This window comes from Hypanus sabinus, chromosome 7 (assembly GCF_030144855.1).
Source record: "Hypanus sabinus isolate sHypSab1 chromosome 7, sHypSab1.hap1, whole genome shotgun sequence".
Taxonomy (NCBI): domain Eukaryota; kingdom Metazoa; phylum Chordata; class Chondrichthyes; order Myliobatiformes; family Dasyatidae; genus Hypanus; species Hypanus sabinus.
The window spans coordinates 110,008,456-110,034,823 of NC_082712.1; the positions used below are offsets into that span (position 1 = coordinate 110,008,456).

Consider the following 26,368-nt stretch of genomic DNA (forward strand, 5'->3'; position numbering starts at 1 on the left):
CCGTGTACCTGTCCGTCTCACTCTAAACCTTCCTTATCCGTGTACCTGTCCGTATCCCTCTGAATCTTCCCTGTCCATATCCCTCTAAACTTTCCTTATCCATGTACCTGTCCGTATCCCTCTAAACCTTCCTTATCCGTGTACCTGTCCGTATCCCTCTAAACTTTCCTTATCCGTGTACCTGTCCGTATCCCTCTAATCCTTCCTGATCCGTATACCTGTCCGTATCCCTCTAAACCTTTCCTGTCCGTATCCCTCAACCTTCCTTATCCGTGTACCTGTCCATATCCCTCTAAACCTTCCCTATCCGTGTACCTGTCCGTATCCCTCTAAACCTTTCCTATCCATGTATCTGTCCGTATCCCTCTAAACCTCTCCTATCAGTGTACCTGTCCGTATCCCTCTAAATCTTCCCTGTCCGTGTATCTGTCCGTAGGCCTCTAAACCTTCCTTATCCTTGTACCTCTCCATATCCCTCTAAACCTTCCTTATCCGTGTACCTGTCCGTATCCCTCTAAACCTTCCTTATCCGTGTACCTATCCGTATCCCTCTAAACCTTTCTTATCCGTGTACCTGTCCGTATCCCTCTAAACATTCCTTATCCGTGTACCTGTCCGTATCCCTCTAAATCTTCCTTATCCGTGTACCTGTCCGTATCCCTCTAAACCTTCCTAATCCATGTATCTGTCCGTATCCCTCTAAAGCTCTCCTATCCGTGTACCTGTCCGTATCCCTCTAAACCTTCCCTGTCCGTGTACCTGTCCGTATCCCTCTAAACCTTCCTTATCCGTGTACCTGTCCGTATCCCTCTAAACCTTCCCTGTCTGTGTACCTGTCCGTATCCCTCTAAACCTTTCCTATTCGTATACCTGTGCATATCCCTCTAAACCTTCCTTATCCCTGTACCTGTCCGTATCCCTCTAAGCCTTCCTTACCCGTGTACCTGTCCGTATCCCTCTAAACCTTCTATATCCGTGTACCTGTCCATATCCCTCGAAACCTTCCCTGTCCGTGTACCTGTCCGTATCCCTCGAAACCTTCCTTATCCGTGTACCTGTCCGTATCCCTCTAAGCCTTCCTTATCCGTGTACCTGTCCGTATCCCTCTAAACCTTCCCTGTCGGTGTACCTGTCCGTATCCCTCTAAACCTTTCCTATCTGTGTACCTGTCCGTATCGCGCTAAACCTTCCTTATCCGTGTACCTGTCCGTATCCCTCTGAATCTTCCCTGTCCATATCCCTCTAAACTTTACTTATCCGTGTACCTGTCCGTATCCCTCTAAACCTTCCTTATCCGTGTACCTGTCCGTATCCCTCTAAACATTCCTTATCCGTGTTCCTGTCCTTATCCCTGTAATCCTTCCTAATCCGTTTACCTGTCCGTGTACCTGTCCGTATCCCTCTAAACCTTCCTTATCCGTGTACCTGTCCGTATCCCTCTAAGCCTTCCTTATCCGTGTACCTGTCCGTATCCCTCTAAACCTTTCCTGTCCGTATCCCTCAACCTTCCTTATCCGTGTACCTGTCCGTATCCCTCTAAACCTTCCCTATCCGTGTACCTGTCCGTATCCCTCTAAACCTTTCCTATCCATGTACCTGTCCGTATCCCTCTAAACCTCTCCTATCAGTGTACCTGTCCGTATCCCTCTAAACCTTCCTTATCCGTGTACCTGTCCGTATCCCTCTAAACCTTCCTTATCCGTGTACCTGTCCGTATCCCTCTAAACCTTCCCTGTCCGTGTACCTGTCCGTATCCCTCTAAACCTTCCTTATCCGTGTACCTGTCCGTATCCCTCTAAACCTTCCTTATCTGTGTACCTGTCCGTATCCCTCTAAACATTCCTTCTCCGTGTACCTGTCCGTATCCCTCTAAACCTTCCTTATCCGTGTACCTTTCCGTATCCCTCTAAACCTTCCCTGTCCGTGTACCTGTCCGTATCTCTCTAAACCTTTCCTATTCGTGTACCTGTCCGTATCCCTCTAAACCTTCCTTATCCATGTACCTGTCCGTATCCCTCTAAGCCTTCCTTACCCGTGTACCTGTCCGTATCCCTCTAAACCTTCTTTATCCGTGTACCTGTCCATATCCCTCTAAACCTTCCCTGTCCGAGTACCTGTCCGTATCCCTCTAAACCTTCCTTATCCGTGTACCTGTCCGTAACCCTCTAAGCCTTCCTTATCCGTGGACCTGTCCGTATCGCTCTAAACCTTCCCTGTCCTTGTACCTGTCCGTATCCCTCTAAACCTTTCCTATCCGTGTACCTGTCCGTATCACTCTAAACCTTCCTTATCCGTGTACCTGTCCGTTTCCCTCTGAATCTTCCCTGTCCATATCCCTCTAAACCTTCCTTATCCGTGTACCTTTCCGTATCCCTCTAAACCTTTCCTATCCATGTACCTGTCCGTATCCCTCTAAACCTCTCCTATCAGTGTACCTGTCCGTATCCCTCTAAACCTTCCTTATCCGTGTACCTGTCCGTATCCCTCTAAACCTTCCTTATCCGTGTACCTGTCCGTATCCCTCTAAACCTTCCCTGTCCGTGTACCTGTCCGTATCCCTCTAAACCTTCCTTATCCGTGTACCTGTCCGTATCCCTCTAAACCTTCCTTATCTGTGTACCTGTCCGTATCCCTCTAAACATTCCTTCTCCGTGTACCTGTCCGTATCCCTCTAAACCTTCCTTATCCGTGTACCTTTCCGTATCCCTCTAAACCTTCCCTGTCCGTGTACCTGTCCGTATCTCTCTAAACCTTTCCTATTCGTGTACCTGTCCGTATCCCTCTAAACCTTCCTTATCCATGTACCTGTCCGTATCCCTCTAAGCCTTCCTTACCCGTGTACCTGTCCGTATCCCTCTAAACCTTCTTTATCCGTGTACCTGTCCATATCCCTCTAAACCTTCCCTGTCCGAGTACCTGTCCGTATCCCTCTAAACCTTCCTTATCCGTGTACCTGTCCGTAACCCTCTAAGCCTTCCTTATCCGTGGACCTGTCCGTATCGCTCTAAACCTTCCCTGTCCTTGTACCTGTCCGTATCCCTCTAAACCTTTCCTATCCGTGTACCTGTCCGTATCACTCTAAACCTTCCTTATCCGTGTACCTGTCCGTTTCCCTCTGAATCTTCCCTGTCCATATCCCTCTAAACTTTCCTTATCCGTGTACCTCTCCGTATCCCTCTAAACCTTCCTTATCCGTGTACCTCTCCGTATCCCTCTAAACCTTCCTTATCCGTGTTCCTGTCTGTATCCCTGTAATCCTTCCTAATCCGTTTACCTGTCCGTGTAACTGACCGTATCCCTCTAAACCTTCCTTACCCGTGTACCTGTGCATATCCCTCTAAACCTTCCTTATCCGTGTACCTGTCCGTATCCCCCTAAGCCTTCCTTACCCGTGTACCTGTCTGTATCCCTCTAAACCTTCTATATCCGTGTACCTGTCCGTATCCCTCTAAACCTTCCTTATCCATGTACCTGTCCGTATCGCTCTAAGCCTTCCTTACCCGTGTACCTGTCCGTAATCCTCTAAACCTTCTTTATCCGTGTACCTGTCCATATCCCTCTAAACCTTCCCTGTCCGTGTACCTGTCCGTATCCCTCTAAACCTTCCTTATCCGTGTACCTGTCCGTAACCCTCTAAGCCTTCCTTATCCGTGGACCTGTCCGTATCCCTCTAAACCTTCCCTGTCCGTGTACCTGTCCGTATCCCTCTAAACCTTTCCTATCCATGTACCTGTCCGTATCCCTCTAAACCTCTCCTATCAGTGTACCTGTCCGTATCCCTCTAAACCTTCCCTGTCCGTGTATCTGTCCGTAGGCCTCTAAACCTTCCTTATCCTTGTACCTGTCCATATCCCTCTAAACCTTCCTTATCCGTGTACCTGTCCGTATCCCTCTAAACCTTCCTTATCCGTGTACCTGTCCGTAACCCTCTAAGCCTTCCTTATCCGTGGACCTGTCCGTATCCCTCTAAACCTTCCCTGTCCGTGTACCTGTCCGTATCCCTCTAAACCTTTCCTATCCGTGTACCTGTCCGTATCACTCTAAACCTTCCTTATCCGTGTACCTGTCCGTATCCCTCTGAATCTTCCCTGTCCATATCCCTCTAAACTTTCCTTATCCGTGTACCTGTCCGTATCCCTCTAAACATTCCTTATCCGTGTACCTGTCCGTATCCCTCTAAGCCTTCCTTATCCGTGTACCTGTCCGTATCCCTCTAAACCTTTCCTGTCCGTATCCCTCAACCTTCCTTATCCGTGTACCTGTCCGTATCCCTCTAAACCTTCCCTATCCGTGTACCTGTCCGTATCCCTCTAAACCTTTCCTATCCATGTACCTGTCCGTATCCCTCTAAACCTCTCCTATCAGTGTACCTGTCCGTATCCCTCTAAACCTTCCCTGTCCGTGTACCTGTCCGTATCCCTCTAAACCTTCCTTATCCGTGTACCTGTCCGTATCCCTCTAAACCTTCCTTATCCATGTACCTGTCCGTATCTCTCTAAACCTTCCCTGTCCGTGTACCTGTCCGTATCCCTCTAAACCTTCCTTATCCGTGTACCTGTCCGTATCCCTCTAAACCTTCCTTATCTGTGTACCTGTCCGTATCCCTCTAAACATTCCTTCTCCGTGTACCTGTCCGTATCCCTCTAAACCAAGGGTCGGCAACCCGCGGCTCCGGAGCCGCATGCGGCTCTTTGATCTCTGTGCTGCGGCTCCCCGTGGTTTGTTAGTTTTTGAAATGTAATTCGAAATTTGAAGATTATGGTGATCTTGTACAATCTAAAAACGTTGTGGAGACCCCATTTCCTGGCACATCCGAACCGGCTCACAATTAGCCACCGTTCCGGCTAAGGGAAATAGCCTACGGGAGTTTGTGAGTACGTGTCTTTTGGAGCATCCGCGCCCACTGTGACTGGTTGAGGGAGGCTTTAAAGCAAGGCTGTTTAGTTTGAATAACGATAGCTTTGACTGCAGTGTCTTTATTTTAGCGCTGCGTGTAGAGCTACACCGCTACAACGTGTTTTTTATCGCTATTAATACACATCACCACTGCCAATGCCTGAAACCCGCCAGTGCGCGGTTTCTTTTAATTCTTCGATCCAAGGTAGGCTACCTATGGAGTAACCTTCAACCCAACGTCTTTTTTTCGGAGTTCAAAATGTTTTTGTTGCATGCAGAAATGTAATTTTGTTTTCTCTGTAGGAGTTCATCAATTTCATAAATGCAACACATTATAGTTTGTTTATACATAGCATAAAGGCAAAAAAAACGTTGCATGCAGTGTTATTTCATTTTAAATGTCAAACGGGTTTTGTGGCTCCCAGTGTTTTCTTTTCAGTGGGAAATGGGTCCATATTGGCTCTTTCAGTGGTAAACGTTGCCGACCCTTGCTCTAAACCTTCCTTATCCGTGTACCTGTCCGTATCCCTCTAAACCTTCCCTGTTCGTGTACCTGTCCGTATCTCTCTAAACCTTTCCCATTCGTGTACCTGTCCGTATCCCTCTAAACCTTCCTTATCCGTGTACCTGTCCGTATCCCTCTAAGCCTTCCTTACCCGTGTACCTGTCCGTATCCCTCTGAATCTTCCCTGTCCATATCCCTCTAAACTTTCCTTATCCGTGTACCTGTCCGTATCCCTCTAAACCTTCCTTATCCGTGTACCTGTCCGTATCCCTCTAAACATTCCTTATCCGTGTACCTGTCCGTATCCCTCTAAACATTCCTTATCCGTGTTCCTGTCTGTATCCCTGTAATCCTTCCTAATCCGTTTACCTGTCCGTGTAACTGTCCGTATCCCTCTAAACCTTCCTTACCAGTGTACCTGTCCGTATCCCTCTAAGCCTTCCTTATCCGTGTACCTGTCCGTATCCCTCTAAACCTTCCCTGTCCGTGTACCTGTCCGTATCCCTCTAAACCTTTCCTATCCATGTACCTGTCCGTATCCCTCTAAACCTCTCCTATCAGTGTACCTGTCCGTATCCCTCTAAACCTTCCCTGTCTGTGTATCTGTCCGTAGGCCTCTAAACCGTCCTTATCATTGTACCTGTCCATATCCCTCTAAACCTTCCCTATCCGTGTAGCTGTCCGTATCCCTCTAAACTTTCCTTATCCGTGTACCTATCCATATCCCTCTAAACCTTTCTTATCCGTGTACCTGTCCGTATCCCTCTAAACATTCCTTATCCGTGTACCTGTCCGTATCCCTCTAAACCTTCCTTATCCGTGTACCTGTCCGTATCCCACTAAACCTTCCTTATACGTGTACCTGTCCGTATCCCTCTAAACCTTCCTTATCCGTGTACCTGTCCGTATCCCTCTAAACCTTCCTTATACGTGTACCTGTCCGTATCCCTCTAAACCTTCCCTGTCCGTGTACCTGTCCGTCTCACTCTAAACCTTCCTTATCCGTGTACCTGTCCGTATCCCTCTGAATCTTCCCTGTCCATATCCCTCTAAACTTTCCTTATCCATGTACCTGTCCGTATCCCTCTAAACCTTCCTTATCCGTGTACCTGTCCGTATCCCTCTAAACTTTCCTTATCCGTGTACCTGTCCGTATCCCTCTAATCCTTCCTGATCCGTATACCTGTCCGTATCCCTCTAAACCTTTCCTGTCCGTATCCCTCAACCTTCCTTATCCGTGTACCTGTCCATATCCCTCTAAACCTTCCCTATCCGTGTACCTGTCCGTATCCCTCTAAACCTTTCCTATCCATGTATCTGTCCGTATCCCTCTAAACCTCTCCTATCAGTGTACCTGTCCGTATCCCTCTAAATCTTCCCTGTCCGTGTATCTGTCCGTAGGCCTCTAAACCTTCCTTATCCTTGTACCTCTCCATATCCCTCTAAACCTTCCTTATCCGTGTACCTGTCCGTATCCCTCTAAACCTTCCTTATCCGTGTACCTATCCGTATCCCTCTAAATCTTCCTTATCCGTGTACCTGTCCGTATCCCTCTAAACCTTCCTTATACGTGTACCTGTCCGTCTCCCTCTAAACCTTCCTTATCCGTGTACCTGTCCGTATCCCTCTAAACCTTCCTGATCCATGTATCTGTCCGTATCCCTCTAAAGCTCTCCTATCCGTGTACCTGTCCGTATCCCTCTAAACCTTCCCTGTCCGTGTACCTGTCCGTATCCCTCTAAACCTTCCTTATCCGTGTACCTGTCCGTATCCCTCTAAACCTTCCCTGTCCGTGTACCTGTCCGTATCCCTCTAAACCTTTCCTATTCGTATACCTGTGCATATCCCTCTAAACCTTCCTTATCCGTGTACCTGTCCGTATCCCTCTAAGCCTTCCTTACCCGTGTACCTGTCCGTATCCCTCTAAACCTTCTATATCCGTGTACCTGTCCATATCCCTCGAAACCTTCCCTGTCCGTGTACCTGTCCGTATCCCTCGAAACCTTCCTTATCCGTGTACCTGTCCGTATCCCTCTAAGCCTTCCTTATCCGTGTACCTGTCCGTATCCCTCTAAACCTTCCCTGTCGGTGTACCTGTCCGTATCCCTCTAAACCTTTCCTATCCGTGTACCTGTCCGTATCGCGCTAAACCTTCCTTATCCGTGTACCTGTCCGTATCCCTCTGAATCTTCCCTGTCCATATCCCTCTAAACTTTACTTATCCGTGTACCTGTCCGTATCCCTCTAAACCTTCCTTATCCGTGTACCTGTCCGTATCCCTCTAAACATTCCTTATCCGTGTTCCTGTCCTTATCCCTGTAATCCTTCCTAATCCGTTTACCTGTCCGTGTACCTGTCCGTATCCCTCTAAACCTTCCTTATCCGTGTACCTGTCCGTATCCCTCTAAGCCTTCCTTATCCGTGTACCTGTCCGTATCCCACTAAACCTTTCCTGTCCGTATCCCTCAACCTTCCTTATCCGTGTACCTGTCCGTATCCCTCTAAACCTTCCCTATCCGTGTACCTGTCCGTATCCCTCTAAACCTTTCCTATCCATGTACCTGTCCGTATCCCTCTAAACCTCTCCTATCAGTGTACCTGTCCGTATCCCTCTAAACCTTCCTTATCCGTGTACCTGTCCATATCCCTCTAAACCTTCCTTATCCGTGTACCTGTCCGTATCCCTCTAAACCTTCCCTGTCCGTGTACCTGTCCGTATCCCTCTAAACCTTCCTTATCCGTGTACCTGTCCGTATCCCTCTAAACCTTCCTTATCTGTGTACCTGTCCGTATCCCTCTAAACATTCCTTCTCCGTGTACCTGTCCGTATCCCTCTAAACCTTCCTTATCCGTGTACCTGTCCGTATCCCTCTAAACCTTCCCTGTCCGTGTACCTGTCCGTATCTCTCTAAACCTTTCCTATTCGTGTACCTGTCCGTATCCCTCTAAACCTTCCTTATCCATGTACCTGTCCGTATCCCTCTAAGCCTTCCTTACCCGTGTACCTGTCCGTATCCCTCTAAACCTTCTTTATCCGTGTACCTGTCCATATCCCTCTAAACCTTCCCTGTCCGTGTACCTGTCCGTATCCCTCTAAACCTTCCTTATCCGTGTACCTGTCCGTAACCCTCTAAGCCTTCCTTATCCGTGGACCTGTCCGTATCGCTCTAAACCTTCCCTGTCCGTGTACCTGTCCGTATCCCTCTAAACCTTTCCTATCCGTGTACCTGTCCGTATCACTCTAAACCTTCCTTATCCGTGTACCTGTCCGTTTCCCTCTGAATCTTCCCTGTCCATATCCCTCTAAACTTTCCTTATCCGTGTACCTCTCCGTATCCCTCTAAACCTTCCTTATCCGTGTACCTGTCCGTATCCCTCTAAACATTCCTTATCCGTGTTCCTGTCTGTATCCCTGTAATCCTTCCTAATCCGTTTACCTGTCCGTGTAACTGACCGTATCCCTCTAAACCTTCCTTACCCGTGTACCTGTGCATATCCCTCTAAACCTTCCTTATCCGTGTACCTGTCCGTATCCCTCTAAGCCTTCCTTACCCGTGTACCTGTCCGTATCCCTCTAAACCTTCTATATCCGTGTACCTGTCCGTATCCCTCTAAACCTTCCTTATACGTGTACCTGTCCGTCTCCCTCTAAACCTTCCTTATCCGTGTACCTGTCCGTATCCCTCTAAACCTTCCTTATCCGTGTACCTGTCCGTATCCCTCTAAACCTTCCCTGTCCGTGTACCTGTCCGTATCCCTCTAAACCTTCCTTATCCGTGTACCTGTGCATATCCCTCTAAACCTTCCTTATCCGTGTACCTGTCCGTATCCCTCTAAACCTTCCTTATCCGTGTACCTATCCGTATCCCTCTAAATCTTCCTTATCCGTGTACCTGTCCGTATCCCTCTAAACCTTCCTTATACGTGTACCTGTCCGTCTCCCTCTAAACCTTCCTTATCCGTGTACCTGTCCGTATCCCTCTAAACCTTCCTGATCCATGTATCTGTCCGTATCCCTCTAAAGCTCTCCTATCCGTGTACCTGTCCGTATCCCTCTAAACCTTCCCTGTCCGTGTACCTGTCCGTATCCCTCTAAACCTTCCTTATCCGTGTACCTGTCCGTATCCCTCTAAACCTTCCCTGTCCGTGTACCTGTCCGTATCCCTCTAAACCTTTCCTATTCGTATACCTGTGCATATCCCTCTAAACCTTCCTTATCCGTGTACCTGTCCGTATCCCTCTAAGCCTTCCTTACCCGTGTACCTGTCCGTATCCCTCTAAACCTTCTATATCCGTGTACCTGTCCATATCCCTCGAAACCTTCCCTGTCCGTGTACCTGTCCGTATCCCTCGAAACCTTCCTTATCCGTGTACCTGTCCGTATCCCTCTAAGCCTTCCTTATCCGTGTACCTGTCCGTATCCCTCTAAACCTTCCCTGTCGGTGTACCTGTCCGTATCCCTCTAAACCTTTCCTATCCGTGTACCTGTCCGTATCGCGCTAAACCTTCCTTATCCGTGTACCTGTCCGTATCCCTCTGAATCTTCCCTGTCCATATCCCTCTAAACTTTACTTATCCGTGTACCTGTCCGTATCCCTCTAAACCTTCCTTATCCGTGTACCTGTCCGTATCCCTCTAAACATTCCTTATCCGTGTTCCTGTCCTTATCCCTGTAATCCTTCCTAATCCGTTTACCTGTCCGTGTACCTGTCCGTATCCCTCTAAACCTTCCTTATCCGTGTACCTGTCCGTATCCCTCTAAGCCTTCCTTATCCGTGTACCTGTCCGTATCCCACTAAACCTTTCCTGTCCGTATCCCTCAACCTTCCTTATCCGTGTACCTGTCCGTATCCCTCTAAACCTTCCCTATCCGTGTACCTGTCCGTATCCCTCTAAACCTTTCCTATCCATGTACCTGTCCGTATCCCTCTAAACCTCTCCTATCAGTGTACCTGTCCGTATCCCTCTAAACCTTCCTTATCCGTGTACCTGTCCGTATCCCTCTAAACCTTCCTTATCCGTGTACCTGTCCGTATCCCTCTAAACCTTCCCTGTCCGTGTACCTGTCCGTATCCCTCTAAACCTTCCTTATCCGTGTACCTGTCCGTATCCCTCTAAACCTTCCTTATCTGTGTACCTGTCCGTATCCCTCTAAACATTCCTTCTCCGTGTACCTGTCCGTATCCCTCTAAACCTTCCTTATCCGTGTACCTGTCCGTATCCCTCTAAACCTTCCCTGTCCGTGTACCTGTCCGTATCTCTCTAAACCTTTCCTATTCGTGTACCTGTCCGTATCCCTCTAAACCTTCCTTATCCATGTACCTGTCCGTATCCCTCTAAGCCTTCCTTACCCGTGTACCTGTCCGTATCCCTCTAAACCTTCTTTATCCGTGTACCTGTCCATATCCCTCTAAACCTTCCCTGTCCGTGTACCTGTCCGTATCCCTCTAAACCTTCCTTATCCGTGTACCTGTCCGTAACCCTCTAAGCCTTCCTTATCCGTGGACCTGTCCGTATCGCTCTAAACCTTCCCTGTCCGTGTACCTGTCCGTATCCCTCTAAACCTTTCCTATCCGTGTACCTGTCCGTATCACTCTAAACCTTCCTTATCCGTGTACCTGTCCGTTTCCCTCTGAATCTTCCCTGTCCATATCCCTCTAAACTTTCCTTATCCGTGTACCTCTCCGTATCCCTCTAAACCTTCCTTATCCGTGTACCTGTCCGTATCCCTCTAAACATTCCTTATCCGTGTTCCTGTCTGTATCCCTGTAATCCTTCCTAATCCGTTTACCTGTCCGTGTAACTGACCGTATCCCTCTAAACCTTCCTTACCCGTGTACCTGTGCATATCCCTCTAAACCTTCCTTATCCGTGTACCTGTCCGTATCCCTCTAAGCCTTCCTTACCCGTGTACCTGTCCGTATCCCTCTAAACCTTCTATATCCGTGTACCTGTCCGTATCCCTCTAAACCTTCCTTATCCATGTACCTGTCCGTATAGCTCTAAGCCTTCCTTACCCGTGTACCTGTCCGTAACCCTCTAAACCTTCTTTATCCGTGTACCTGTCCATATCCCTCTAAACCTTCCCTGTCCGTGTACCTGTCCGTATCCCTCTAAACCTTCCTTATCCGTGTACCTGTCCGTAACCCTCTAAGCCTTCCTTATCCGTGGACCTGTCCGTATCCCTCTAAACCTTCCCTGTCCGTGTACCTGTCCGTATCCCTCTAAACCTTTCCTATCCATGTACCTGTCCGTATCCCTCTAAACCTCTCCTATCAGTGTACCTGTCCGTATCCCTCTAAACCTTCCCTGTCCGTGTATCTGTCCGTAGGCCTCTAAACCTTCCTTATCCTTGTACCTGTCCATATCCCTCTAAACCTTCCTTATCCGTGTACCTGTCCGTATCCCTCTAAACCTTCCTTATCCGTGTACCTGTCCGTAACCCTCTAAGCCTTCCTTATCCGTGGACCTGTCCGTATCCCTCTAAACCTTCCCTGTCCGTGTACCTGTCCGTATCCCTCTAAACCTTTCCTATCCGTGTACCTGTCCGTATCACTCTAAACCTTCCTTATCCGTGTACCTGTCCGTATCCCTCTGAATCTTCCCTGTCCATATCCCTCTAAACTTTCCTTATCCGTGTACCGGTCCGTATCCCTCTAAACATTCCTTATCCGTGTACCTGTCCGTATCCTTCTAAACCTTTCCTGTCCGTATCCCTCAACCTTCCTTATCCGTGTACCTGTCCGTATCCCTCTAAACCTTCCCTATCCGTGTACCTGTCCGTATCCCTCTAAACCTTTCCTATCCATGTACCTGTCCGTATCCCTCTAAACCTCTCCTATCAGTGTACCTGTCCGTATCCCTCTAAACCTTCCCTGTTCGTGTACCTGTCCGTATCTCTCTAAACCTTTCCCATTCGTGTACCTGTCCGTATCCCTCTAAACCTTCCTTATCCGTGTACCTGTCCGTATCCCTCTAAACCTTTCCTATCCATGTACCTGTCCGTATCCCTCTAAACCTCTCCTATCAGTGTACCTGTCCGTATCCCTCTAAACCTTCCCTGTCCGTGTATCTGTCCGTAGGCCTCTAAACCTTCCTTATCCTTGTACCTGTCCATATCCCTCTAAACCTTCCTTATCCGTGTACCTGTCCGTATCCCTCTAAACCTTCCTTATCCGTGTACCTGTCCGTAACCCTCTAAGCCTTCCTTATCCGTGGACCTGTCCGTATCCCTCTAAACCTTCCCTGTCCGTGTACCTGTCCGTATCCCTCTAAACCTTTCCTATCCGTGTACCTGTCCATATCACTCTAAACCTTCCTTATCCGTGTACCTGTCCGTATCCCTCTGAATCTTCCCTGTCCATATCCCTCTAAACTTTCCTTATCCGTGTACCTGTCCGTATCCCTCTAAACATTCCTTATCCGTGTACCTGTCCGTATCCCTCTAAGCCTTCCTTATCCGTGTACCTGTCCGTATCCCTCTAAACCTTTCCTATCCATGTACCTGTCCGTATCCCTCTAAACCTCTCCTATCAGTGTACCTGTCCGTATCCCTCTAAACCTTCCCTGTCCGTGTACCTGTCCGTATCCCTCTAAACCTTCCTTATCCGTGTACCTGTCCGTATCCCTCTAAACCTTCCTTATCCATGTACCTGTCCGTATCTCTCTAAACCTTCCCTGTCCGTGTACCTGTCCGTATCCCTCTAAACCTTCCTTATCCGTGTACCTGTCCGTATCCCTCTAAACCTTCCTTATCTGTGTACCTGTCCGTATCCCTCTAAACATTCCTTCTCCGTGTACCTGTCCGTATCCCTCTAAACCAAGGGTCGGCAACCCGCGGCTCCGGAGCCGCATGCGGCTCTTTGATCTCTGTGCTGCGGCTCCCCGTGGTTTGTTAGTTTTTGAAATGTAATTCGAAATTTGAAGATTATGGTGATCTTGTACAATCTAAAAACGTTGTGGAGACCCCATTTCCTGGCACATCCGAACCGGCTCACAATTAGCCACCGTTCCGGCTAAGGGAAATAGCCTACGGGAGTTTGTGAGTACGTGTCTTTTGGAGCATCCGCGCCCACTGTGACTGGTTGAGGGAGGCTTTAAAGCAAGGCTGTTTAGTTTGAATAACGATAGCTTTGACTGCAGTGTCTTTATTTTAGCGCTGCGTGTAGAGCTACACCGCTACAACGTGTTTTTTATCGCTATTAATACACATCACCACTGCCAATGCCTGAAACCCGCCAGTGCGCGGTTTCTTTTAATTCTTCGATCCAAGGTAGGCTACCTATGGAGTAACCTTCAACCCAACGTCTTTTTTTCGGAGTTCAAAATGTTTTTGTTGCATGCAGAAATGTAATTTTGTTTTCTCTGTAGGAGTTCATCAATTTCATAAATGCAACACATTATAGTTTGTTTATACATAGCATAAAGGCAAAAAAAACGTTGCATGCAGTGTTATTTCATTTTAAATGTCAAACGGGTTTTGTGGCTCCCAGTGTTTTCTTTTCAGTGGGAAATGGGTCCATATTGGCTCTTTCAGTGGTAAACGTTGCCGACCCTTGCTCTAAACCTTCCTTATCCGTGTACCTGTCCGTATCCCTCTAAACCTTCCCTGTTCGTGTACCTGTCCGTATCTCTCTAAACCTTTCCCATTCGTGTACCTGTCCGTATCCCTCTAAACCTTCCTTATCCGTGTACCTGTCCGTATCCCTCTAAGCCTTCCTTACCCGTGTACCTGTCCGTATCCCTCTGAATCTTCCCTGTCCATATCCCTCTAAACTTTCCTTATCCGTGTACCTGTCCGTATCCCTCTAAACCTTCCTTATCCGTGTACCTGTCCGTATCCCTCTAAACATTCCTTATCCGTGTTCCTGTCCGTATCCCTGTAATCCTTCCTAATCCGTTTACCTGTCCGTGTACCTGTCCGTATCTCTCTAAACCTTTCCTATTCGTGTACCTGTCCGTATCCCTCTAAACCTTCCTTATCCGTGTACCTGTCCGTATCCCTCTAAGCCTTCCTTACCCGTGTACCTGTCCGTATCCCTCTAAACCTTCTTTATCCGTGTACCTGTCCATATCCCTCTAAACCTTCCCTGTCCGTGTACCTGTCCGTATCCCTCTAAACCTTCCTTATCCGTGTACCTGTCCGTATCCCTCTAAACCTTCCCTGTCCGTGTACCTGTCCGTATCCCTCTAAACCTTTCCTATCCGTGTACCTGTCCGTATCCCTCTGAATCTTCCCTGTCCATACCCCTCTAAACTTTCTTTATCCGTGTACCTGTCAGTATCCCTCTAAACCTTCCTTATCCGTGTACCTGTCCGTATCCCTCTAAACCTTTCCTGTCCGTATCCCTCAACCTTCCTTATCCGTGTACCTGTCCGTATCACTCTAAACCTTCCCTGTCCGTGTACCTGTCTGTATCCCTCTAAACCTTCCTTATCCGTGTACCTGTCCGTATCCCTCTAAGCCTTCCTTATCCGTGTACCTGTCCGTATCCCTCTAAACCTTCCCTGTCCGTGTACCTGTCCGTATCCCTCTAAACCTTTCCTATCCGTGTACCTGTCCGTATCACTCTAAACCTTCCTTATCCGTGTACCTGTCTGTATCCCTCTGAATCTTCCCTGTCCATATCCCTCTAAACTTTCCTTATCCGTGTACCTGTCCGTATCCCTCTAAACCTTCCTTATCCGTGTACCTGTCCGTATCCCTCTAAACATTCCTTATCCGTGTTCCTGTCCGTATCCCTGTAATCCTTCCTAATCCGTTTACCTGTCCGTGTACCTGTCCGTATCCCTCTAAACCTTCCTTACCCGTGTACCTGTCCATATCCCTCTAAACCTTCCCTGTCCGTGTACCTGTCTGTATCCCTCTAAACCTTCCTTATCCGTGTACCTGTCCGTATCCCTCTAAGCCTTCCTTATCCGTGTACCTGTCCGTATCCCTCTAAACCTTCCCTGTCCGTGTACCTGTCCGTATCCCTCTAAACCTTTCCTATCCGTGTACCTGTCCGTATCCCTCTAAACCTTCCTTATCCGTGTACCTGTCCGTATCCCTCTGAATCTTCCCTGTCGATATCCCTCTAAACTTTCTTTATCCGTGTACCTGTCCGTATCCCTCTAAACCTTCCTTATCCGTGTACCTGTCCGTATCCCTCTAAACCTTCCTTACCCGTGTACCTGTCCGTATCCCTCTAAACCTTCCCTGTCCGTGTACCTGTCTGTATCCCTCTAAACCTTCCTTATCCGTGTACCTGTCCGTATCCCTCTAAGCCTTCCTTATCCGTGTACCTGTCCGTATCCCTCTAAACCTTCCCTGTCCGTGTACCTGTCTGTATCCCTCTAAACCTTTCCTATCCGTGTACCTGTCCGTATCCCTCTAAACCTTCCTTATCCGTGTACCTGTCCGTATCCCTCTGAATCTTCCCTGTCCATACCCCTCTAAACTTTCTTTATCCGTGTACCTGTCCGAATCCCTCTAAACCTTCCTTATCCGTGTACCTGTCCGTATCCCTCTAAACCTTTCCTGTCCGTATCCCTCAACCTTCCTTATCCGTGAACCTGTCCGTATCACTCTAAACCTTCCCTGTCCGTGTACCTGTCTGTATCCCTCTAAACCTTCCTTATCCGTGTACCTGTCCGTATCCCTCTAAGCCTTCCTTATCAGTGTACCTGTCCGTATCCCTCTAAACCTTCCCTGTCCGTGTACCTGTCCGTATCCCTCTAAACCTTTCCTATCCGTGTACCTGTCCGTATCCCTCTAAACCTTCCTTATCCGTGTACCTGTCCGTATCCCTCTGAATCTTCCCTGTCCATATCCCTCTAAACTTTCTTTATCCGTGTACCTGTCCGTATCCCTCTAAACCTTCCTTATCCGTGTACCTGTCCGTATCCCTCTAAACCTTTCCTGTCCGTATCCCTCAACCTTCCTTATCCGTGTACCTGTCCGTATCCCTCTAAACCTTCCCTATCCGTGTACCTGTCCGTATCCCTCTAAACCTTTCCTATCCATGTACCTGTCCGTATCCCTCTAAACCTCTCTAATCAGTGTACCTGTCCGTATCCCTCTAAACTTTCTTTATCCGTGTACCTGTCCGTATCCCTCTAAACATTCCTTATCCGTGTTCCTGTCCGTATCCGTGTAATCCTTCCTAATCCGTTTACCTGTCCGTGTACCTGTCCGTATCCCTCTAAACCTTCCTTACCCGTGTACCTGTCCGTATCCCTCTAAACCTTCCCTGTCCGTGTACCTGTCCGTATCCCTCTAAACCTTCCATATCCGTGTACCTGTCCGTATCCCTCTAAAAGTTCCCTGTCCGTATCCCTCTAACCCTTCCCTGTACGTGTACCTGTCCGTATCCCTCTAAACATTCCTTATCCGTGTTCCTGTCCGTATCCCTGTAATCCTTCCTTATCCGTTTACCTGTCCGTGTACCTGTCCGTATCCCTCTAAGCCTTCCTTACCCGTGTCCCTGTCCGTATCCCTCTAAACCTTCCCTGTCCGTATCCCTCTAAACCTTCCTTACCCGTGTACCTGTCCGTATCCCTCTAAGCCTTCCTTATCCGTGTACCTGTCTGTATCCCTCTAAGCCTTCCTTATCCGTGTACCTGTCCTTATCCCTCTAAACCTTCCCTGTCCGTATCCCTCTAAACATTCCTTATCCATGTTCCTGTCCATATCCCTGTAATCCTTCCTTATCCGTTTACCTGTCCATATCCCTCTAAACCTTCCCTGTCTGTGTATCTGTCCGTATCCCTGTAAACGTTCCTTATCTGTGTACCTGTCCGTATCCCTCTAAACCTTCCCTGTCCGTGTACCTGTCCATATCCCTCTAAACCTCTCCTATCCGTGTCCCTGTCCATATCCCTCTAAACCTTCTCTGTCCGTGTATCTGTCCGTAGGCCTCTAAACCTTCCTTATCTGTGTACCTGTCCGTATCCCACTAAACCTTTCTTATCCGTGTACCTGTCCGTATCCCTCTAAACGTTTCTTATCCATGTACCTGTCCGTAACCCTCTAATCCTTCCCTGTCCGTATCCCTCTAAACCTTCCTTATCCATGTACCTGTCCATATCCCTCTAATCCTTCCTTATACGTGTTCCTGTCCTTATCCCTCTAAACCTTCCCTGTCCGTGTACCTGTCCGTATCCCTCTAAACCTTCCTGATCCGTGTTCCTGTCCGTATCCCTCTTAACCTTCCTTATCCGTGTACCTCTCCATATCCCTCTAAAAACATTCCTTATCCGTGTACCTGTCCGTATCCCTCTAAACGTTTCTTATCCATGTACCTGTCCGTAACCCTCTAATCCTTTCCTGTCCGTATCCCTCTAAACCTTCCCTGTCCGTGTACCTGTCCGTATCCCTCTAAACCTTCCGTATCTGTGTACCTGTCCGTATCCCTCTAAACCTTCCTTATCCATGTACCTGTCCATATCCCTCTAAACGTTCCTTATCCATGTACCTGTCCGTAACCCTCTAATCCTTTCCTGTCCGTATCCCTCTAAACCTTCCCTGTCCGTGTACCTGTCCGTATCCCTCTAAACCTTCCGTATCCGTGTACCTGTCCGTATCCCTCTAAAAGTTCCCTGTCCGTATCCCTCTAATCCTTCCCTGTACGTGTACCTGTCCGTATCCCTCTAAACATTCCTTATCCGTGTTCCTGTCCGTAACCCTGTAATCCTTCCTTATCCGTTTACCTGTCCGTGTACCTGTCCGTATCCCTCTAAGCCTTCCTTATCCGTGTACCTGTCCGTATCCCTCTAAACCTTCCTTATCCGTGTACCTGTCAGGTTCCCTCTAAACCTTCCTTATCTGTGTACCTGTCCGTATCCCTCTAAGCCTTCCTTATCCGTGTACCTGTCCGTATCCCTCTAAACCTTCCTTATCCGTGTACCTGTCAGGTTCCCTCTAAACCTTCCTTATCTGTGTACCTGTCCGTATCCCTCTAAACCTTCCCTGTCCGTGTACCTGTCCGTATCCCTCTAAGCCTTCCTTATCCGTGTACCTGTCCGTATCCCTCTAAACCTTCCTGATCCGTGTACCTGTCCATATCCCTCTAAACCTTCCCTGTCCGTATACCTGTCCATATCCCTCTAAACCTTCCCTGTCCGTATACCTGTCCGGTTCCCTCTAAACCTTCCTTATCTGTGTACCTGTCCGTATCCCTCTAAGCCTTCCTTATCCGTGTACCTGTCCATATCCCTCTAAACCTTCCTTACCCGTGTACCTGTCCGTATCCCTCTAAGCCTTCCTTATCCGTGTACCTGTCTGTATCCCTCTAAGCCTTCCTTATCCGTGTACCTGTCCTTATCCCTCTAAACCTTCCCTGTCCGTATCCCTCTAAACATTCCTTATCCATGTTCCTGTCCGTATCCCTGTAATCCTTCCTTATCCGTTTACCTGTCCATATCCCTCTAAACCTTCCCTGTCCGTGTATCTGTCCGTATCCCTGTAAACGTTCCTTATCTGTGTACCTGTCCGTATCCCTCTAAACCTTCCCTGTCCGTGTACCTGTCCATATCCCTCTAAACCTCTCCTATCCGTGTCCCTGTCCATATCCCTCTAAACCTTCTCTGTCCGTGTATCTGTCCGTAGGCCTCTAAACCTTCCTTATCTGTGTACCTGTCCGTATCCCACTAAACCTTTCTTATCCGTGTACCTGTCCGTATCCCTCTAAACGTTTCTTATCCATGTACCTGTCCGTAACCCTCTAATCCTTCCCTGTCCGTATCCCTCTAAACCTTCCTTATCCATGTACCTGTCCATATCCCTCTAATCCTTCCTTATACGTGTTCCTGTCCTTATCCCTCTAAACCTTCCCTGTCCGTGTACCTGTCCGTATCCCTCTAAACCTTCCTGATCCGTGTTCCTGTCCGTATCCCTCTTAACCTTCCTTATCCGTGTACCTCTCCATATCCCTCTAAAAACATTCCTTATCCGTGTACCTGTCCGTATCCCTCTAAACGTTTCTTATCCATGTACCTGTCCGTAACCCTCTAATCCTTTCCTGTCCGTATCCCTCTAAACCTTCCCTGTCCGTGTACCTGACCGTATCCCTCTAAACCTTCCGTATCTGTGTACCTGTCCGTATCCCTCTAAAAGTTCCCTGTCCGTATCCCTCTAAACCTTCCCTGTCCGTATCCCTCTCAACCTTCCGTATCCGTGTACCTGTCCGTATCCCTCTAAAAGTTCCCTGTCCGTATCCCTCTAAACCTTCCCTGTACGTGTACCTGTCCGTATCCCTGTAATCCTTCCTTATCCGTTTACCTGTCCGCGTACCTGTCCGTATCCCTCTAAACCTTCCCTGTACGTGTACCTGTCCGTATCCCTGTAATCCTTCCTTATCCGTTTACCTGTCCGTATCCCTCTAAACCTTCCTTATCCGTGTACCTGTCCGTATCGCTCTAAACCTTCCCTGTCCATGTACCTGTCCGTATCCCTCTAAACCTTCCTTATCCGTGTACCTGTCCGTATCCCTCTAAGCCTTCCTTATCCGTGTACCTGTCCGTATCCCTCTGAACCTTCCTTATCCATGTACCTGTCCATATCCCTCTCAACCTTCCTTATCCGTGTACCTGTCCGTATCCCTCTAAACCTTCCTTATCCGTGTACCTCTCCGTATCCCTCTTAACCTTTCCTATCTGTGTAACTGTCCGTAGCCCTCTAAACCTTCCCTGTCCGTGTCCCTCTGAACCTTTCCTTATCCATGTCCCTTCCTGGACCGCACCCTCTGAGCCTCTCCCCGCTCGGCTCCCCTGATCCTTTCCCCTCATGATATTGTAGACCTCTGTAAGGTCACTGCTCAATCTCTTGCACTCCAAGAAAAAAAGACTGGACCTCTGAAATTACACTGTACTGGAGTTACGTTCCACAAGTCTACGTACTTCCAAGCAGCTGCACTGGAAATACAATCAGTGCTGTGTGAAGTTGGAGGAACAACACCCTGTATTCTGGCAACTCACACAAAATGCTGGTGGAACACAGCAGGCCAGGCCGCATCTATAGGAAGAAGCACTGTCGACGTTTCGGGCCTAGACCCTTCATCAGGACAGGTAGCATCCCACCTGATAGCATGAACATTGATTTCTCAAACTTCCAATAATGCCTCTCCCCCCCCCCTCCTTTTTGTCATTTCCACTCCCTTATACCTCTCTCATGTTTTCTCCTTGCCCACTTATTGCCTCCCTCTGGCGCTCCTCCTGCCTGTTTTTCTTTCTTCCATGGCCTTCTGTCTCTTTCACCAATCAATTTCCCAACTCTTTGCTTCATCCCTCCCCCTCCACCTATCACCTGGTGTTTCTCTCTCCTCTCCCTCCACCTTTCAAATCTGCTCCTCATCTTTTTTTCTCCTGTCCTGCCAAAGTGTTTTGGCCCGCAATGCCAACTGTGCTCTTTTCAGTAGGTGCTGCCTGTCCTGCTGAGCTCCTCCAGCATTCCCAGTGTGTGTATGCTGTATGGAGCTGCTGTTCCAGACAGCTCAGTCTGGAGAAAGTTGCCTCTTCAATAGTCGAACACGCTTCAGGCAGCGCACTGGTATGGCAGGTCCCGCTGCATTTTTGCAGCTGCAGGTTAATTGGTGCATTATTGCCACATGATCTGAGGTGCAGTGACTAACATTGTGTTTTGGAATAATGTGTGTAGACGGCATGAAAAACAAATAGCTCAAGGTCGTAGAAAGAGAAAGCGATAACAAGGCAGAGTAAAGTTGTTACAGGGAAAATGTCACACAGACAGACAAAGGGCTTGACAAGGTAGGCTGAGAGATCAGGAGCTTATCGTAAAAGAACTCTGTTCAAGAGTCTTAGCAAAGCAGGATAGAAGCTGTTGTTGAGCTTTTGTGTCCTCTGCCTGATGGAACAGGGAGAAGAGAGAACAACTAGGGTAGGAGGGTTCCTTGATTAACTGGCTGCATTCGTGAGACAGTGAGATGGTTTTCCTGATGGGCTGAGTTGTGTTTCCAGCTCTCTGCAGTCTTTTTGCTGTTTGGGACAGAGCAGTTGCTCAGGAACTCTATTCACCGATGATTGACTGTGGGCAGTCTGGTTTCCTCCCACACCCCAAATTTCTCTAAATTGCCCCAAAGTATAATTAATGACAACAAGAGTTAAAGGGCAGCTGATGCCATGTGTGAGAGAATTGAGAGAGGAGAAATGGGACCAATGGGATTGCTTCCTTGGGGACTAGCATAGACCCAATGGGCCAAGTGGCCTCCTTTGTTGTTGCAAGTATAATATTCATTGTGCTAAAGTTGTGATTCCTGCCCTTGGTGCACTTTGATTTGTTTTCTGTCTCTGACAGGAGTGGTTCCCGGAGGCCAACCGAGCTATTCATCGTAAGGAGAAGTGTAGTCAGATCACAGAGGAAGTGACTCTCACCAACGTCTTGACGTCCACTGACTCTGTGTCACACCCCTCTCCTCAGGGCAGGTACGGAGCTCCAGCAACTGCTCCACACCCTTCCCGTCTGTTTCGCTGCCTCGCCCATCCGCGGCTTGAGGGTGGAAGGGCAGTCTGTGTGTCCTGGTGGGTATCCGCCCCGGGAAATGTTCTCCTGTCCCGGGAGCTGCTGCTGATGTGAGGGGTTTCCTCAGGTGCTCTTCGACTCTGGGTGATCACAGTCACACACACTTGCTGCAATCCAATCCAGTCTGGAGGAGTTCAGTGGGTCAAGCAGCATTCATAAGGGCAAAGGAATTCGGTGTGGGGGGGTTGAGTTCGAGTAGAATTTATTGTGATCTACACCACCTTGGTTTTCCCCCGAAGATCAGACTTGTTTGTTCCCACTTGGTACCTTGGCTTGTTCTCTGATCCCTGCCTCACACCGTTTACCCCTTGGGGCACACACAGGTGCATTTCCACGTGTCGACTGCAGTGGTAACAGTGACAACAAGCAACGTGCCCTGTCGCAAGTGTCAGGAAAGAGGAGGTAATGGTGAGCATGGGGTCAGATGGTAGCAGTGTCACCACTCTAGTACTCCCCCCTACACCCCATTCCCCCACTCCGCCACGGTTCCGGGGTCCATGATGAGAGTCTGGGGTTCAACAGTTAGTGAGAGAAGAGACCTTGTTCTACATCATCCCTGTGTGCAGGTCCCAGTCCTGGCACAGAGCAGGGAGGGGGTGTGATTGGGGAAAGGTGGGGTAGGAGAGTTTCACTTTATAACAATGAGGAGATTTGCACTGTTTCCACTTTTCCCCCTTCCCCCTGCCATCCAGCCCCTTGCATGCCCCTCACCATTTTTTTCTTCCTCTTTGCTTCTCCCTGCCTGTTTGTGTGTGTCTCTCTCTCGTGGAAAGTCTGGCCCCACGTGATTGTTCTCCGAGGAACAGAGAGTTACCAGTGTTTTCCTTTACTTAGGGAGAAGGGTACTGTTTTCACAAGCACAGCTGTAGGCTGTGAAACAAAACCCTACAGATGTGGTTTGAAGAAGGGTTAACGGCTGCTTGGAAAAGTGTGGAACAGTGACTGAGAACTGACAAAGGAAAACTGGGTTCTTTGGTTTGGGATTAGTTGGGTTTCTGGGATTTAAGCGTAAATGTGCAGTTTTAGAAAAGTATTTTGCATTGATGGGCCCAGCACCGCAGGGTCAGAGGCTGGGCTTGTCAATAGTGAGCAGAGAGTGGTGTCCTCGTGACGGTTTCATAGGCTATACCTGCTCCGCCGGACGTTCCAAAGTCTGCAGAGTCAGAAATGTAGCGACCGGTAATCCACTTCACAAGGGCAGAGACAGTGGAGAAGCAGCCCGATGCACGAGGTGCTGAGCGGATACATTTCACTTGGTAGGAACGTCAAGAGCGGGTCACACCCACTGAGTTGAATGTGCAAATTCATTTAGACACAAGTAGAATCCTACAGTGGATTCTGATTAATTGGGTCATTGGTTAATTGGGGCAGCCACTTATTTGGGACAACTCTTAAAGAACAAAAACTAATTGAGAAAATAGTCTGGATTTCATTCATTTATTTGGGTCACTATGCCAATTAGTTGGGACAAGAGACTCTTAACAATTTCTAACTAGGGTCAGTCACGTGCACACATGAATGTTAAACACTACACTGTAGTTAGAATGAACAGTTTTTAAATAGTGTCATTTGTTTGTGTTCAAAAAGCAGTGGTTTTTGTCACTGACAGTTGGTAAGAAATGGGTAGTATGACAACTCAGAGCTGTTTTGAATGCCATGGTTTCCAGCATCTAGGCATGGAGATGCCAGAAAGAGCCAGGAGTGAAAATGAAACAATTTCACTACTTCAACAAGTTAGGGACTATGAAGAATTTGGTATCAACAATCATCTTGAATGATAATGAAGATTTGGAGGATGCAATCATCGATAGCATTGTATGAAGACAGTCCAGTATCTGCACTGATTATGTTCCTTTACGACCAATCAAAAGAAGACAGTAGAATGTTGATTATCTGCTGTACCCAACATTGACTGTGGAACCTGTGCAGGAGGGTTTTTAAAGTGGAACATCCGGTCAAGATGGCACCATAAATAGTGATTCCATGGACGACATCTTCCAGTTAGTAAATTATTACAGCTTTTCTACATCTTCTACTTATTATTTTTATCTTTGTTTTTGAAACTGTTGGAGCCTGTGTGTTACAGTCTGTAGTTTGATCGAGTGTCCACGAGAAAACTCCAGCAGAGAAATGCAAGAACGAGCTACCCCAAGGAGAAGCTCAGAGGTGACACGTGGGGCCACAATCGACTACGTTTCTCACCGATTAAAGTGACAAGGACAACTGAAACATTGAGCAAATGTGGAGGAGAGTGAACGGTCCTGGGCTGGGTTGGAGCCACTTCCCCTGGGAGGGGCCGCTGGATCCCAATGCTCTTGGGGATGTTACTGAATTGTGGATTGTTCTGTCATTCATTTTGTTATCTTTCAGTTCAATGTTCTTTGTGCTCATTCATTACTTTTGGCAATTGGCAGGCTGAGTGATCTGTTAGCTTTTGTGTGGGGGGATGGGGTTTGCATATCTTGGTGTCTTTTTCTTTTCACGTGGGGGGGTGATTGATGTCTTTCTTTCAACTACTGTGGTTTTCTGTATTTCTGGCTATCTAGAGAAGACAAATCTCTAGTGTATTCTGTACACATACTCTGATAGTAAAATGAACCTTTGAAAATTGGGACAGTTCCACTCTCCCGACCTGGGAAATCCAGTTCTAGTGGTACGAGTAGTCATCGCAGACTGAGATTTTCTTCGGATGCAGTGGATGACTTCTGGGCTTTAACGTGTCCCTCGCTCTCCATGGGGCATTGCAGAACCGTGATCTGCCCGAGCCGACTGCACGTACTGCACAGGCATGCCCTTCTTTCTTTGGGTTTGCCTGTTGAAGTGGTGTACTGGGGTGTGGCCAGTGTCACATGCAAACAGCTTCTTGTAGCCACAGGTGAGAGCTGAGTGTCCTGCGGGGACCAAACGTTGGTGAGCTGCCTCACCTCGACAAGCCCCTCCCCGGACGCCCTATACACGAAATTCCTCTGATAGCTATTAGCAAGGAATACACAGTTTTCTAGTACTGTCGTAGCACCGGTAGTGTTCTAATTTGTTATTTCATTTAAACGCATAATTTGTTAATCAGTGGTTTGTCTTTTTATACCTTTTTGACTATTTCCATTGAACTTTGGCTAACTATGGCTAAAAACTATTGACTCAAAATGGCTATCAATTAATTCAACCAAAATGTACTAGTTACGGTGTGCCCCAATTAACTGGAATCCACTGTAGTTTTATTTTATTAACCACTGTTTAGGTCTCAGTCAGAGTGTTGTGCTGCCTGGGCCATTGTTCCTTGGGAATGTTATGCAAAGGAAACTGGAGAAGTTTTCTGTGAAGGCTCAGGGATGAGGGTGAACATAAAAGATTGAGCAGATTTAATGACTAGCTTTGCCTGTGGTGTCAGGGAAGGAGAACCACCAGAGGACTGTGTGTTTATCAGGGTGGGGATGAGCTGTAAGCATCAGGCAGCACTTCCATGGGGAGTGGGTCAAAAAGATGCTGAAGCAGATTGAATAGTAACTTCAAAAGGAACTGGACAAGTACTTGGAGGGGAAAAGTCTTGAGAGGAGAGCAACAGAGTAGAATGAATTGGATAAAAAGATAATAGGATTAGAAAAAAGATCGAGCCAGTCTTTAACCATAACATCTCCAGCCCTTTCCTTGTCTGTTCCTGTGTTTGGAAACATTCCCCTCATGCCTTTCCTCTGCCTATCACTGATATTCACATTCTCTGTCTTTGGCTGCAACACCTCTTCCTTTAATCATTTCATTTCATTTCATTTTTCAATCTTTTTATTGATTTTCAGATAAAGAATATACAGATCAGAGGAGGAGTTTAGCAAACAGATAATATAATAGACATATAAACAGCAATAAAAAAACAGAAAATATATAATGTCAAAAACAGATAGGTAAAATATTACACTTATATACACAATGGTCAAAAAAAAACTACAACTCCTCATAGCAACCATTAAAAAAAGACCGGAAATTTTATCTGATAAAGGAGAAAAAAAACACTAACTAACTAAGACGAAAGAGAAGAGAAAGAAAAAGAAAGATTGGGCAGTCCAATTGAGGATAAAATTTAAAAAAAGAGACAGAAAAAAAACATCCTTCCAGTCATCCCCGAACCTTCACGGATAAGGATTTTCCGAAAAGAGTAAAGAAAAATAAATAAATAAATAATACATTGGGTCATCTGAAAATATTGAATAAAGGGTCGCCAGACTTGTTCAAAATTAAAGGATGTATCAAATGTCTGGCTTCTAATTTTCTCCAAGTTTAGTCATGACATAAAGGAGGAGAGCCAATAAAAAACAGTAAGTGGGTTAGACTCTTTCCAATGTAGCAAAATAGCTCTCCTGGCCAGTAAAGTTGAAAAAGCTATCGCATGTTGGGCAGAGGCAGACACTTTGCTTGCTTCCTCTGGAATAATCCCAAAAATTGCTGTAAGTGGATTAGGT

The 26,368-nt window shown here is 47.6% G+C and overlaps 1 protein-coding gene across 6 annotated transcripts in view; it reads left to right on the plus strand.

Annotated features, from left to right (window-relative positions):
* The window catches only part of pacsin3 (protein kinase C and casein kinase substrate in neurons 3), a 217,487-nt gene that overhangs the window by 166,767 nt on the left and 24,352 nt on the right, over nucleotides 1–26,368 (plus strand). For all 6 annotated transcript variants that reach the window (XM_059975382.1, XM_059975377.1, XM_059975378.1 and 3 more), the window contains one exon: nucleotides 21,693–21,820. In XM_059975382.1, coding sequence (XP_059831365.1) covers nucleotides 21,693–21,820 — 128 coding nt within the window. The remainder of the gene's footprint in view (nucleotides 1–21,692; nucleotides 21,821–26,368) is intronic.